Here is a 12,429-nt window from a genome sequence, read left to right on the forward strand (position 1 = left end):
CGATTTTGAGGGCCTAATTGAGTCGAGTTGAGATGTTTGGGGCTCAGAGGGATCGTTTGAAAGATGATTTCTTGTCTGTTAGAGACTCCTTTGCCTGTGTTGACTCGGTTTTTGAGTTGTTTGTTTGCTGCAAGTTTAAACTTAGTCGCTTCAAGACCAAAGAGTGGAAGGACTATGGGGAGTCAAGTCTCAAGTGTGGCTTTGTTGCACCACCAAGTTACCCGAGTAAACATGTTGACGGGGCAACTGCTATCTTTATCCGGGGGGTTACCTTACTTCAATCATGCATCGGAGCTGAAAATGACGGAGATGATTGGTCCGTGCACGTGCTTGCTCACGAGAAAATTTCCCAGCCAAGGTGACTCACTTTCTCGCTTCCATCTTTGTTCACGACTAACTACCTACCAAAGCTAGCGCGTGTTTGCTCCGTATCCATTCAGTCTCTGCCTATTTCTTCCTCTCCTCTCAACAGATTCTCGTCTCCCTTCCTTCTTTCTTTCTTCTTTTGTTTTCTTTTGTAATCTTGTCGTCAACAAGGCAGCAAAAGACATCCAGCCATGGACTGGAAGACACCCAGCAAATACATCACCCTCGTTTCTGGCGATGGTTTCGAGTTTGTCGTTCTACGCGATGCTGCTCTTGTCAGTCCAATCATCAAGGGCATGCTCGACGTGAGAAGTCAGTTCGCTGAAGCTAAAGAGGCCCGTTGTGTCTTCCAAGAGATGAGGTAGGTTAACATCATCGACATGCCATCTTCTCCAGATGGCCTGCTCCGTGGATTGATGACATCTCATCATGCTTTCCAGACAGAACAACCGAGATCTCTCAGTTGGGCTACATGACTACTCACTACACTTGACCTGACCACACGCATACCAACTCCGGTCGTGCCTTGTCTCTGCTGAACCATTTCAACCCTGGAAGAGCTAGACGCTGATGATGATTCTATCAACAGCGCCATGGTCCTTGATAAGGTTGTCGAATACTTCCACTACTGGTACCGCTATCGTAACAGCGAGGATGTTCCCGACATGGAGATCCCGGTCGAGCTCTGCCTCGAACTGTTGGCCGCGGCAGATTACCTGGGCCTGGACCAGTATGCAGCCCAGCAATGCATTGCTATAACCGATTGCTTCGATACTAATCTCATCCAGGGCGAATATGGGCATGAAGTGAGAAGCTACGAGATCGATTCAGATATGGGCATGAAAAGTACACTCTAATCTCAGGAGTTAATGACGGCGTTTTGGAGTTGCTCTGGTAAGGTTCAGTCGGTCTTGTGCAGCTCTCTTCAGACCCTACAGTTTATTTCTGTTCTTGCGAATAATGGTAATGGACCTACACTAGAGACGATTGACATATGTCGAACCAGACCAGATCTAGTTTCTTGATTCCGATGCCAAGCTGTCCAACCGTGACTTGTCACCATTTCAGCATATGCGTTCTTCTCTTCACTCCTCCGTGGGTCGAACGTCTATTAGAGATGGAAGATTAAAGTAACCCTCTCACTCTGCGTGACTCAGTTGACGCATTGGGCTTTCGCTTTTTCTGAAGGGCAACATTTCTTGATTTTAAAATTGTTTTTCAGTGAGGTTTTTCAATGCATGTCATTAATATTCAGTGTATTCCATGCACGCTCGTAGTAATCCCACAAGAAGGCAAGGGAACTTAGCTGGTACACGCATAATACTCACGTGATCTGATGGGTGTACGGAAGACAAGGATCTGTTGACTCATGATCGAGCATTACCGCTCAATGGTCACTGCCCTAAGCAAAGACTCGACCTTAATTCATGGACTCAGATCAAGAGACTAGATATCCTTGTGCTTGGTGGCTCTTTTGCTACATCTCAGCATGGTGGAGACCCAAGACTGATTGGTAGTGCTGCCATGCCTCTAATAGGAAAGAGAGAAAAAACTATGTAGGCTTAAGCTTACATGATATAAAGCTTTGTCTCATTTCAATATCTGAGTCATTGTTTTAGGCAGGAAAGCGCGGGACTCAATGATCCGTTGCTTGGTGCTGTCACTGTAATCAGTTGTTCGCCCATTAAGGAAACCAGCTTCTGTTTGTGAATCCACTCAGCCTCAACTTTCCATCTTCAACTACAATTTCACGTCACCGCGAAAAATGGCTGCAAACACATTCGAGACGCAGGGCGTCCGAGTTGCAGTAGAAGGATGTGTGAGTTCCCTATAACATTAAGAGAAATCGTAATGACATTAACAACCCAAGGGCCATGGCACGTTGGATGCAATCTACGCCTCAGTAGAAGAGTCTTGTAAGCAACGTGGGTGGGATGGCGTCGATATTCTCATCATTGGAGGCGATTTTCAGGTATTTGCAGCCTTAATGCCGTTCCGGTTTGTTTGCTCACGCCGCGTCTCAGTCCGTACGAAATGCTGCAGATTTGAGCATCATGTCTTGCCCTGTCAAGTACCGACGCCTAGGAGATTTTCCCAAGTACTACTCTGGTGAACAAAAAGCACCCTATCTAACAATATTCATTGCTGGAAACCACGAAGCAAGTTCACATCTCTGGGAGCTTTATTATGGAGGCTGGGTGGCACCCAATATCTACTATATGGGTGCTGCCAATATCTTGCGCTTCGGCCCACTACGCATCGCTGGATTGTCTGGCATCTGGAAGGGGTTTGACTATCGAAAACCACATCACGAGAGGCTTCCGTTCAGCGGTGACGACGTTAAGTCGTGGTACCATATCCGAGAATTCGACGTCCGGAAAATGCTTCAAGTACGGACTCAGGTGGACGTCGGTCTCAGTCACGACTGGCCACGTGCAGTTGAGTGGCATGGGGACCATGCAGAACTCTTTAAAAAGAAACCTTTCTTCAAAAAGGAGTCCATAGATGGCACCCTTGGAAACGTGGCAGCAGAGTATGTCATGGACCGCCTGCGACCTCCTTATTGGTTCTCAGCCCACATGCACGTCAAGTTCGCTGCGGTCAAGGTATACAAAGACGCTGAACCTGTGACCCAAGAGAGCAAGGAAATTCTCGTTCCTGCTCCTGCTCCTGCTCCTGCTCCTGCCTCAGCTACCGAGGCCAACCCTGACGAAATAGACTTGGATATGGATGACGATGATGACGAGGGTTCGAAGGCTGAACCTGTTGCAGGAGTCAAAAAGAGCGAAGCTGAGACAAAAGAGGCTCCAGGGGCTCCAGGGGCTCCAGAGGCGTCAAATGAAGTGTCGGATGAGCTAAGGGCGCAGCTTCCAGCATCGTTTGCTCGCCCTCAACCAAAGAAAACACCAGGCCAACCAGTACCTCCTGAGATCACGAACAAAGAAGTTCGATTCCTTGCCCTGGACAAGTGCGAAGGACATAGACACTATTTACAACTGTGCGAGATTCAACCTTTCAAGCCGGAGACGAGTTCTGAGTACCCCCCATCCGAGGAATCACCTCGTTGGAGGTTGCAATACGATCCAGAATGGCTCGCAATCACTCGCGTCTTCCATGGCTCCTTGATTGTTGGTGACCGGAGCGTACAGACGCCTCCTGATCTCGGAGAAGAGCATTATCTGCCCCTCATCGAAAAGGAGAGAGAATGGGTCGAGGAAAATATTGTCAGGGGTAAAAAGCTAGATGTTCCTTACAACTTCGAGATCACAGCACCGCCTTACGTGCCAGGCTCTCCCGAGATTGTTATCGACCAGCCAGAAGAGTACACCAGTCCCCAGACGGCGGCTTTCTGTGAACTTATGGGGCTTGCAAACGTTTGGGATGCCACAGATACAGAGAGGCGACAGAGGAAAGCGCAGGGACCACCAAAAACTGACCAACGATTCTCCGGTGGTGGCAGAGGTCGTGGAGGCGGCAGAGGCGGCAGGGGACGAGGAAGAGGGCAAGGTAGGGGCCGTGGAGGAAGATGGTGACGGAATTGAAGTTTATACACAGAGTAGATGAATTGCTGTATACAATCACAATATTAGAGCACAGGCATCCATCCTTGAACCGCTAATGGTTCGGCATATATTTTAAAGGATTCAATTTTAATTCGGATATTTTTTTTACCTTCCCGTCTTTCCGAAAACGCGTGACAAAAGATGCCATATTAATCCCAGTTTGAACAGCTGGGAAATTCAATCGTCAGATGCATGGGCTAGACTGGCACTGGCATCAAACTTACAGTATCTAACCTACCTACCTGGTAGGCGAACGAAGGGTGGGGTTTGTGGGATGACCAGGCTCCGTAGCAACCAAACCAATCAGGAAATAGAGTAAACAGTGCAACTGTCCTACGCCATCGATAACGTACAACTCAACCTTACCTATTGCACCTTTGCCCTATCACCCTCAGCAATAAGGTTCAGCCGCAGCCCCTTACCAAAACAATACACAAAGCACCATCCTAGCAGTTTACGATTCTGCAATATCGCATCTAATTATTCACCAGAAAGATTAGAGGTATCTGTCTCATATTACCCAGCCTTGTTTGTCTCCCTTCACTATAACCCATGATCGATTGCCCCGCTAACCGCTGGAATGCAATAGCATCGCAACTTGACCTTTGAGACCTCGTCGAAATCGCCGCTCACAATGGCTCAAGCCTTCTTAACTACCGTGTTAGTCTCTCTACATTATTCCCAAACACCTTAACCATGGAGTCCCCGTGTTCGTCGCCGCACACCGCCAGCATGTTTCGATACTTGAACCCAAAGTCGCTCTTGACGATGCAGCAGTTGGAAACGACCATTATACCTGTCTCCCTATCGGGAGAACCTCTGATGTTTGTGGATGAATTGACGCTTGCTAACCCGGGAACTCTGGTGAATAGTAACCAGCGGACGAGAAACCAGTTCCGCCCGCGCGTGGGCAAGGGCGGCTCGGCCAGTTATCAGTTGCGACAATATGCTGAGGTGACGCTTGGCGGTGGTAGTTTGCGCAAGGTTGTCAAGCTTCCGGAAGGCGAGGATGAGAACGAGTGGTTAGCTGTCAACAGTGAGTTTGCAAAAATTGATCTTTGTGGGTGGGCTTGGCTAATTTGATGGCTCAGTGGTGGACTTCTATAACCAGATCAACCTTCTCTATGGTGCCATCACCGAGTTCTGCTCACCACAGTCATGCCCTGAGATGAAGGCTACTGATGAGTAAGATTCCCCTAAGCCAAGGACAACTCAGAAACTGACTGGACTAGGTTCGAGTATTTGTGGCAAGACAATGAGAACTACAAGCGTCCAACCAAGATGCCTGCACCAGCATACATTGAGCAACTCATGTCATGGGTGCAGGCGAATATTGACAATGAACAAATCTTGCCCAGCAAGATCGGTAGGCATTGGATTGTTCCGTTGTCCTGGGAACTTACACTGATAGTCACCAGGCGTACCCTTCCCCAAATCATTCCCAGCACTGGTTCGCCAGATCTTCAAACGCATGTATCGTGTATATGCACACATCTACTGCCACCACTACCCCGTGATTCGTGAGCTCGGACTCGAGCCACACCTCAACACGAGCTTCAAGCAGTATGTGCTGTTTGTTGATGAGCACGGCCTGGCGAGTGGTAGAGATTACTGGGGTCCCCTTGGTGATCTGGTGGACAGCATGCTCAAGAGCGACTAGGAGAAGTTTGAGGGTGAGGGAACTGGTACAGGTACTGACACTTAGCAATTGGGAGTTTTGGGCGTTTGAGGCAAGTTTCTAGAGTGTAAGAAGCTGTTGGGCTGTATGATCATGATTGATAGGGAGCAGGTTGTTAGTCTCTGCGCCATTAGGGTTCCGCACTATAGTAGCTTGCATGTGCATTAACAAGAATGAGTCCTGAGGAATCAACAAGATTTCTTTTAGTATTCCAGAACTGATTGACCTTCTTTGATAGGAACTCAGGAGCCGAGAGTTGCAAATGTCTGATGACTACCTTATTTAATATCGGATATTGAGTTATGTAATCAGAAAGTGGATGCCTGGAACGGACGTAAGGCATCGAGCGCCCGAAAATTGCCGAGACCCCAGGCTAGCAACAACGTCCAAGTGAATTGAAGCCGAACATCAACCATCACACCCTTCTTCTCATCTCCCTCCTCCTCGCCCTCGTCCTCGTCAAAGCAGCCGCCGTCATGTTCTCGCGACAGGTTCTCCGCGCCGCCCGAGTCGCCGCTCCTCAGCGAGCCCTCGCCCTCCGAGCCGCCCCCGTCCGATCCTTCGCTGCCGCTGCCTCGACCGAAGTCAAGCCCCCGATTTCCGTCTTCGGCGTTGATGGCACATATGCTACTGCTCTGGTAATGATGCACCACCTACAATGAAGAAAGCACCGTACCTCGAATCTTTCATTTGCCAATTGGCTTCGTAGGCCAATTGCACTCCCCTCGTCATGACACAGAAACCTCAATTGGAATCGCGTCGTCGCTGACACGCAATTTTTTCTTTTGCGTCAATTTAGTACACTGCCGCCGTCAAGACCTCGAGCATCGACGCCGCTGCCGATGCCCTGAACAGACTCGGCGCTCTCATCGAGAAGGACCCCAAGCTCGCCACCGTCCTGTCCGCCCCTACCCTCACCGCGGCCGACAAGAAGGCCATCGTCCAGGAGCTCGAGAAGCAGATCAACACCAAGGACGAGACCGTCAAGAACTTCCTCGCCACCCTCGCCGAGAACAACCGACTTGGACTTATCCCCGGTGTTGTTGAGAAGTTCTCCTCCATCATCTCTGCCGCCCGCGGTGAGGTTGAGCTCACTGTTACCAGCGCTCAGGTACGTTTGGGGATATATCAATCGACATGGGTTGGAAGTGGGAAGCTACGTCACAGCATATCGATACTGGGCTTACGACAAGGATGGATGAACGGATGGATGTCATGGCATGGAACATGAAGGACAATGGACTGACATTGTTGTCACTAGGCTCTCGACAAGCGAACCCTCAACCGATTGGAGACTGCCGTCTCCAAGTCTGCCTACGTCAGCCAGGGCCAGAAGCTCAAGGTCACCAACGAGGTATGTCTAGACCATACCATCACCACGACTCAACTCCTAACCCCCTCCCCCAGGTTAACCCCGAGATTGTTGGTGGACTTGTCGTTGAGATCGGTGACCGAACCATCGACCTCAGCGTCTCTTCCCGCATCGCCAAGATGAACAAGCTCCTCACGGACTCTCTGTAAAACCACCAACATAGTATACAAACTCTATTTAGTGTCTCCTTTGCCTCGTCTCGTGGGATCCGTCACCACACAAAACTAGCTCTAAGCGGCTTGCCCGTCGGCTTCTGGGGCTTCTCTTCCGCCTGTTACTTTTTGAGTCCTCCGAGCCCAATTGCTGTTGTATCCCCGGGTTGGAGGAGAAGAATGGGGAGAGCGTCGATGGGAAGAATAGTGTAGGAGGGTGTGAACAGGGCATGCAATAAAGCAGTTCCCCAATTGAATTCTCTTTGTTCGGCGTGATGACTTTCAGTCACTCTGTCTGTCTGTTGTAAAAAGAAGAAGAAAAACCAATGATAAATGAATCTCTCTGACTGGGAGGACGAGCGCACACTTGATCGAAATTTTCACCCCAATCAAACAACTGGTTTTAGTGACTTGAACATGTTTCTCATATATTGCTATAATGTGATGTCATTGAATCTTTCTTCATCACAGAACAACGACAAGAAAGAACAACTCTGCTGTATCATGACTACTTGTATTGCTGAATGATATGTCTAAGCCCCGTAAACTCAGGATACCTTGCTACTCCAGAACAAGGCACAATTGGCCAGGCCTGCTTTTGAGAACGCCCAGTTACCTACTCCTTCCTTCCTCTCGACAACGCCAATCTTTCTATTCACCCAATAACCGCGCAAGTCTCCTATGCTTTGGTCTCGAACTCGTCATCATGCTCATAGTTGCCATCCTTTCTGTCATCTTTGTACCTCTCAAGCTGCTCGGAGACGTAGCTGTGCATGTGAGCATCGGCTTCAGTGCGCTCCCTGGCTCGATCCGGATCATCGTGATAGATCGAGTTGGTCACAGAGCGAGTATCATCGTCAAAGTCACTGCGGGCACCGATGGACCGAGCTGTGGATGACCGCCTGATGCGAGGCATACCAGAGTGAGGAACGCCTGTCTCGACGCTCCGATGGAAGATGTCGTCAAAGTAGTGACCCATGGCAATTGAAGGCGTGCGAGGAGTATGAGGAAGGCGGCAGTTGACGCTATAAAATGTTAGCAAGCTTGGTCATTACCAAAAGATCACACAAAACATACCCAGTATCATGAATCATGCGAGCAATCAATCCAGTCCATCCACACTGGTGAGTAGCCCCCAGACCACGACCGTTATCACCATCAAAGAATTCGTGGAACCAAAGGTAATCCTTCCAGTGCTCATCAAAGTCAAGACGATCATCACCGCCGTTGATGCTGCGTCTTCCGTCATCAGTACGGGCGAAGAGGTGCTGCAAACGGTGCTGAATCTCTTCAGATACCTTGCCCAGGTGCATGTAATCGCCACTACCAGTCGGGCACTCAACCTGAAAGTCTGGTCCGTAGAAGAGGAAGAACCGTTGCAGGGATTCCACAAGCAGGAAGTTGACGCAGAGCCAAATAGGTCCTCTCCAGTTACTGTTGCCGCCAAACAGACCACTATCTGAGTCACCTGGCACGTATCCAACGCAGAACTTCTGGCCATTTACATCCATGGAGAATGGGTTCTCCTTGTGAAACTTGGAGAGTGAGCGAATACCGTGGTCACTGAAGAACTCGTCCTCGTCAAGCATGCGCTTGAGGATCTTCTCCAATCGGTCCTTGCTCACGATGGACAACAGAATACGGTTGCCCTTACCTCGCTTTCGAATACTGGCCATGTTCCTCTCAGCGAGATCGCATCGGTTCTCGATGAACCAGTCAACTCTCTTCTTGAAAGAAGGGAGCCGGTTGATCAGCTCTGGTTCCAGAGTAATGGTCGCATAAAGAGGGATCAAGCCCACAAGCGATCGCACGGGCAGCTGCTGGATCCAGGGGCCACCCCAGGAAATGGCATCATAGTAGAAGCCATCCTCTTCATTCCATAGGGACTTTTCGTCCTTATGGCCGGTTCTGAAGGTCATCGCATCACTAATGAAGATGAAGTGCTCGAAGAACTTGGATGCGATATCCTCGTAGATTCGGCGATGCTTGGCCAACTCAAGAGCAATGTTGAGCATAGAAAGACAGTAGAACGCCATCCATCCAGTACTGTCGGCTTGCTCGAGTACACCGCCAGTGGGCAGAGGCTCTGAACGGTTGAATAAGCCGATGTTGTCTAGACCCAAGAAACCTCCTTCGAATACGTTCTTGCCATCGGTATCCTTACGGTTCACCCACCAGGTGAAGTTGAGAAGTAGCTTCTGGAATACGCGCTCTAGGAAGTCCAAGTCCTGACGACCATACATCTTGCGCTCGATCTTGAACGTTCTGAAAGTCGCCCATGCATGAACTGGGGGATTTACGTCACCAAAGTTCCATTCGTATCTGGAGACATGTTAGCACATGATGTTCTAGGGATTGAGAAGCAGAGCAAGTCACTTACGCCGGCAACTGTCCGTTGGGATGACAGTACCACTCTCGAGTGAACAAATCAAGCTGCTTCTTGGCAAAGTCGGGGTCAATCATGGCCAACGGAATACAGTGAAAGGCACTATCCCAAGCAGCAAAGAAAGGATACTCCCATGAGTCGGGCATGGATAGAATGTCGTCGCAGTGCATATGTTTCCAGGCGGAGTTCCTGATGTCTTTCCGGGAGGCTGGAGGAGGCGGCATAGTAGGGTCACCATTCGCCCAGTGATCCCAGATGAAGTGATAATGTTGCTTAGTCCACATCATGCCGGAGAAAGCTTGTCGCTGGATGTTACGTAAATCATCTGCCATGGGAAGAGGACTGAGCCTGTAGTAGAACTCATCGGCCTCCTCCTTGCGGGTCTCAATAACATCATCGAAGTCTTCCTCGTCGAGGTAGTTGTCGTCTCTCCTGGTAAAGCGGAATCGAACGACTTGGTCAGGAGTCAGTTGCAAATTTTGTAGCTTGGAATCAATGATACTTACCAGCACATTCGCCAGGGTTAACACCGCCATCTTCGTTAAAGTTGAACCATGCAGCACATTTTGTGCCAGTCTTGGCAGGGTTAACGGCCTCCTTCTCTCCGTCGACGATGTATCGATGGAACGCATCCTTGACATAGGGCTGCTTGTTCTTTTGGTCATAGAGGGCCTTGAAGTTGGTATCGTTCTCGGTGAACATAAATTCGGGCATCACATCATCGCCGCTGGAACCAACACCGGGTGAAGGGGAGCACAGAAAGTGTCGCTCACCCAAGCTCCAGTGGTTAGACTTGGCCACATTCTCGTCGACGTATTTAATTGAAGGCTTCTTCTCCTCTGGCTCTCGGCCCCAGCTCCAAGTGTTGCGGAACCAAACCTGGGGAATGATGTGGAGAGGCGCAGGATCCGGGCCTCGGTTCCAGGCAGTAACTCGGAAGAGGATCTCATCGGGATCATCGGTCTCTTTCGCTGTCTCAATGAAGATGTCCCAGTATCTGTCCTCGTCGAAGACGCCGGTATCGGTGATCTGGTATTCTTTGTCTTCCTTTCCTCGTCGAGCGTTTTCGTCGATCAGATCTTTGTAAGGGAACTTTTTCTGTGGATATTTGTAAAGGAATTTCATGTACGAGTGCTATCATGACTGGTCAGCTTTAGAGTGAGTTTGGGAAAGTGGTTGGAATACAGTCTAAGTAAAATCGTTAGCAGACCAGTTGAGTGAAAGTGAGATTGCGAAGATGACTGACAGGAGTGTTATCGACGTGGAAGTGAGCCTCTTTCACACTCTCGCCATGGTTGCCCTGGGGATTTGAGAGGCCAAAGAGACGCTCCTTGAGGAATTCACTGTAGATTCATTAGCAACCGTGGTTCATTGCCCATCTGTGACAATTAACTAACTCTTCCTCGTTCCAGAAGCTGAAGCCGATATTTTGGTAGCCGTGTGTATCGCAGACACCAGCGATACCGTCTTCACCCCATCGGAATGCGCGCGAGCGAGCGTGGTCGTGAGGGAAGTCTGACGTAACTTGTTAGTGCCGCTAATGAGATGCGACATTGAAAATGGTGACTTACGGCTCCAGGCGTCTCCGTCGTGGCTGTAATCCTCTCGGACTTTGCGTTGGTTAGCAATTGACTTATCATGACTGGTCCTGGTTGACCTCTGTCAGAATCACATGCCTGTAGCCCATTGTCTCTCAGCAACGTAAGGGCCCCATTTCTTCCAGTATTTGGTGCGATCGCGATCCTCCTTGAGGCGTCTCTCTTCCTCGGTGAGGTATTCGTGACCGTCATGGACAACCATGGCTCAGAATGAAGCTCGACGAGAGCTCGACGAGGGGCGGGAAGCACGGGCGACGATCGACGAGGGGTAGCAACGGTTTACTTTGGTGGGGGATGATGAGGTCAATTGGAGCGTGTGGGGAAGCGGAGAGGGGAAGAATAACAAGTAAAGGATGAAAGGATGATGGCGAGGAGCTTCGGGAGTGTAGGTACAGTAAGTCTCCTCGGGCGAGGAGAGGATGAAGAGAACAAGACGAAGAGGAAGAGGAGGTGAAAGGTTAGAAGAAAAGAGACCAAGTAAGAAAAACAGCTCTCTCAACGTTAGTCCTTAGCACCCTACCTAGGTATGTACCAAGAAAGCGAGACAGACAAGACACACGGGATCGACGATGGTGGGTAGGATCAAGAATGATAGTCTCGGTTGTGCCTGAGGCTTGGGCTAGTTTGGCCGTCTTTGCTCTCTATTGTGGCTTCCTCCTATCTCGTTGAAGTTGATTTTTTTGTTCCTGGCTTTCCTGATAACCCAATGATAGCACATGGCACATGGTTCGACGAGGACCGCTGACCAACCGATTGTATCAGCGGCCGCTGCATATCCTCCGCTGTTCTCCAAACATGGGTATTTGTCTCTAGATTGGTACTAGACCTGCCAGCTCTTGCAGTAGAGTGACATTGAACTCTACGTTTAGCAACAGGCGGTTAGACATGGACCTGGCTCTTCCACTCCACCAAGAACACCATCATCGGCCATCACTCGGCGGGCTCACAGTTGGATGAGAGCACTACGGTCTTGTCTGGTATGAGAATGCTCCGTCAACAAGAGAAACACTGCATGATACACAAGAAGAGAAACAATCTTGTCATGTTACACATAATTTCTCTCATACGAGAGTCGTGAAGCGTTCACTGCAGAGACAGCTTCTACATGCCGGTGAAGCATGGCGTTTGCATGGTGGCGTTTCATAGTACCTAATCCGCAACGCTAAAAAGCTTCCTGAGGTTTTTTTATGCGGTAATGACGTATTTCCAGCAAGGAACAAAAAAGTTGAGCGCTGTTGTCAGAATCAAGGTTCTGGACCATGTTCTCTCATGAGAGCATAATATGACAAGTCCTATTTTTGGTAGACTCGAGTC

General features: G+C 49.6%; 5 protein-coding genes across 5 annotated transcripts; 4 read left to right on the forward strand and 1 right to left on the reverse strand.

The window, feature by feature from the left end:
• Window positions 1-557: 557 nt before the first annotated feature.
• On the forward strand, window positions 558-1,176 carry FTJAE_12884 (transcription elongation factor B polypeptide 1; the record flags this gene model as incomplete). The annotated part of the gene is made up of 3 exons (XM_037345971.1): window positions 558-727; window positions 956-1,096; window positions 1,155-1,176. 3 exons carry the CDS (start codon window positions 558-560, stop codon window positions 1,174-1,176), a joined length of 333 nt encoding a protein of 110 aa, XP_037200086.1.
• Window positions 1,177-2,131: 955 nt separating this feature from the next.
• FTJAE_12885 (lariat-debranching enzyme) lies at window positions 2,132-3,899 on the forward strand (the record flags this gene model as incomplete). Its single annotated transcript, XM_037345972.1, has 3 exons — window positions 2,132-2,185; window positions 2,237-2,338; window positions 2,391-3,899. 3 exons carry the CDS (start codon window positions 2,132-2,134, stop codon window positions 3,897-3,899), a joined length of 1,665 nt encoding a protein of 554 aa, XP_037200087.1.
• A 726-nt stretch (window positions 3,900-4,625) lies between these two features.
• Window positions 4,626-5,589, forward strand: FTJAE_12886 (maintenance-ploidy mob1; the record flags this gene model as incomplete). The annotated part of the gene is made up of 4 exons (XM_037345973.1): window positions 4,626-4,965; window positions 5,021-5,114; window positions 5,162-5,295; window positions 5,348-5,589. The coding sequence occupies 4 exons, from the start codon at window positions 4,626-4,628 to the stop codon at window positions 5,587-5,589; spliced, it is 810 nt and encodes a 269-aa protein (XP_037200088.1).
• A 494-nt stretch (window positions 5,590-6,083) lies between these two features.
• FTJAE_12887 (ATP synthase F1 delta subunit) lies at window positions 6,084-7,128 on the forward strand (the record flags this gene model as incomplete). The annotated part of the gene is made up of 4 exons (XM_037345974.1): window positions 6,084-6,245; window positions 6,407-6,718; window positions 6,869-6,961; window positions 7,015-7,128. The coding sequence occupies 4 exons, from the start codon at window positions 6,084-6,086 to the stop codon at window positions 7,126-7,128; spliced, it is 681 nt and encodes a 226-aa protein (XP_037200089.1).
• A 682-nt stretch (window positions 7,129-7,810) lies between these two features.
• FTJAE_12888 (glucosidase I) lies at window positions 7,811-11,317 on the reverse strand (the record flags this gene model as incomplete). The annotated part of the gene is made up of 8 exons (XM_037345975.1): window positions 7,811-8,156; window positions 8,209-9,453; window positions 9,512-9,971; window positions 10,024-10,615; window positions 10,764-10,860; window positions 10,915-11,032; window positions 11,089-11,111; window positions 11,190-11,317. 8 exons carry the CDS (start codon window positions 11,315-11,317, stop codon window positions 7,811-7,813), a joined length of 3,009 nt encoding a protein of 1,002 aa, XP_037200090.1.
• Window positions 11,318-12,429: the final 1,112 nt, after the last annotated feature.

Source organism: Fusarium tjaetaba (assembly GCF_013396195.1).
Source record: "Fusarium tjaetaba strain NRRL 66243 chromosome Unknown NRRL66243_c0000368, whole genome shotgun sequence".
Classification (NCBI taxonomy): Eukaryota; Fungi; Ascomycota; class Sordariomycetes; order Hypocreales; family Nectriaceae; genus Fusarium; species Fusarium tjaetaba.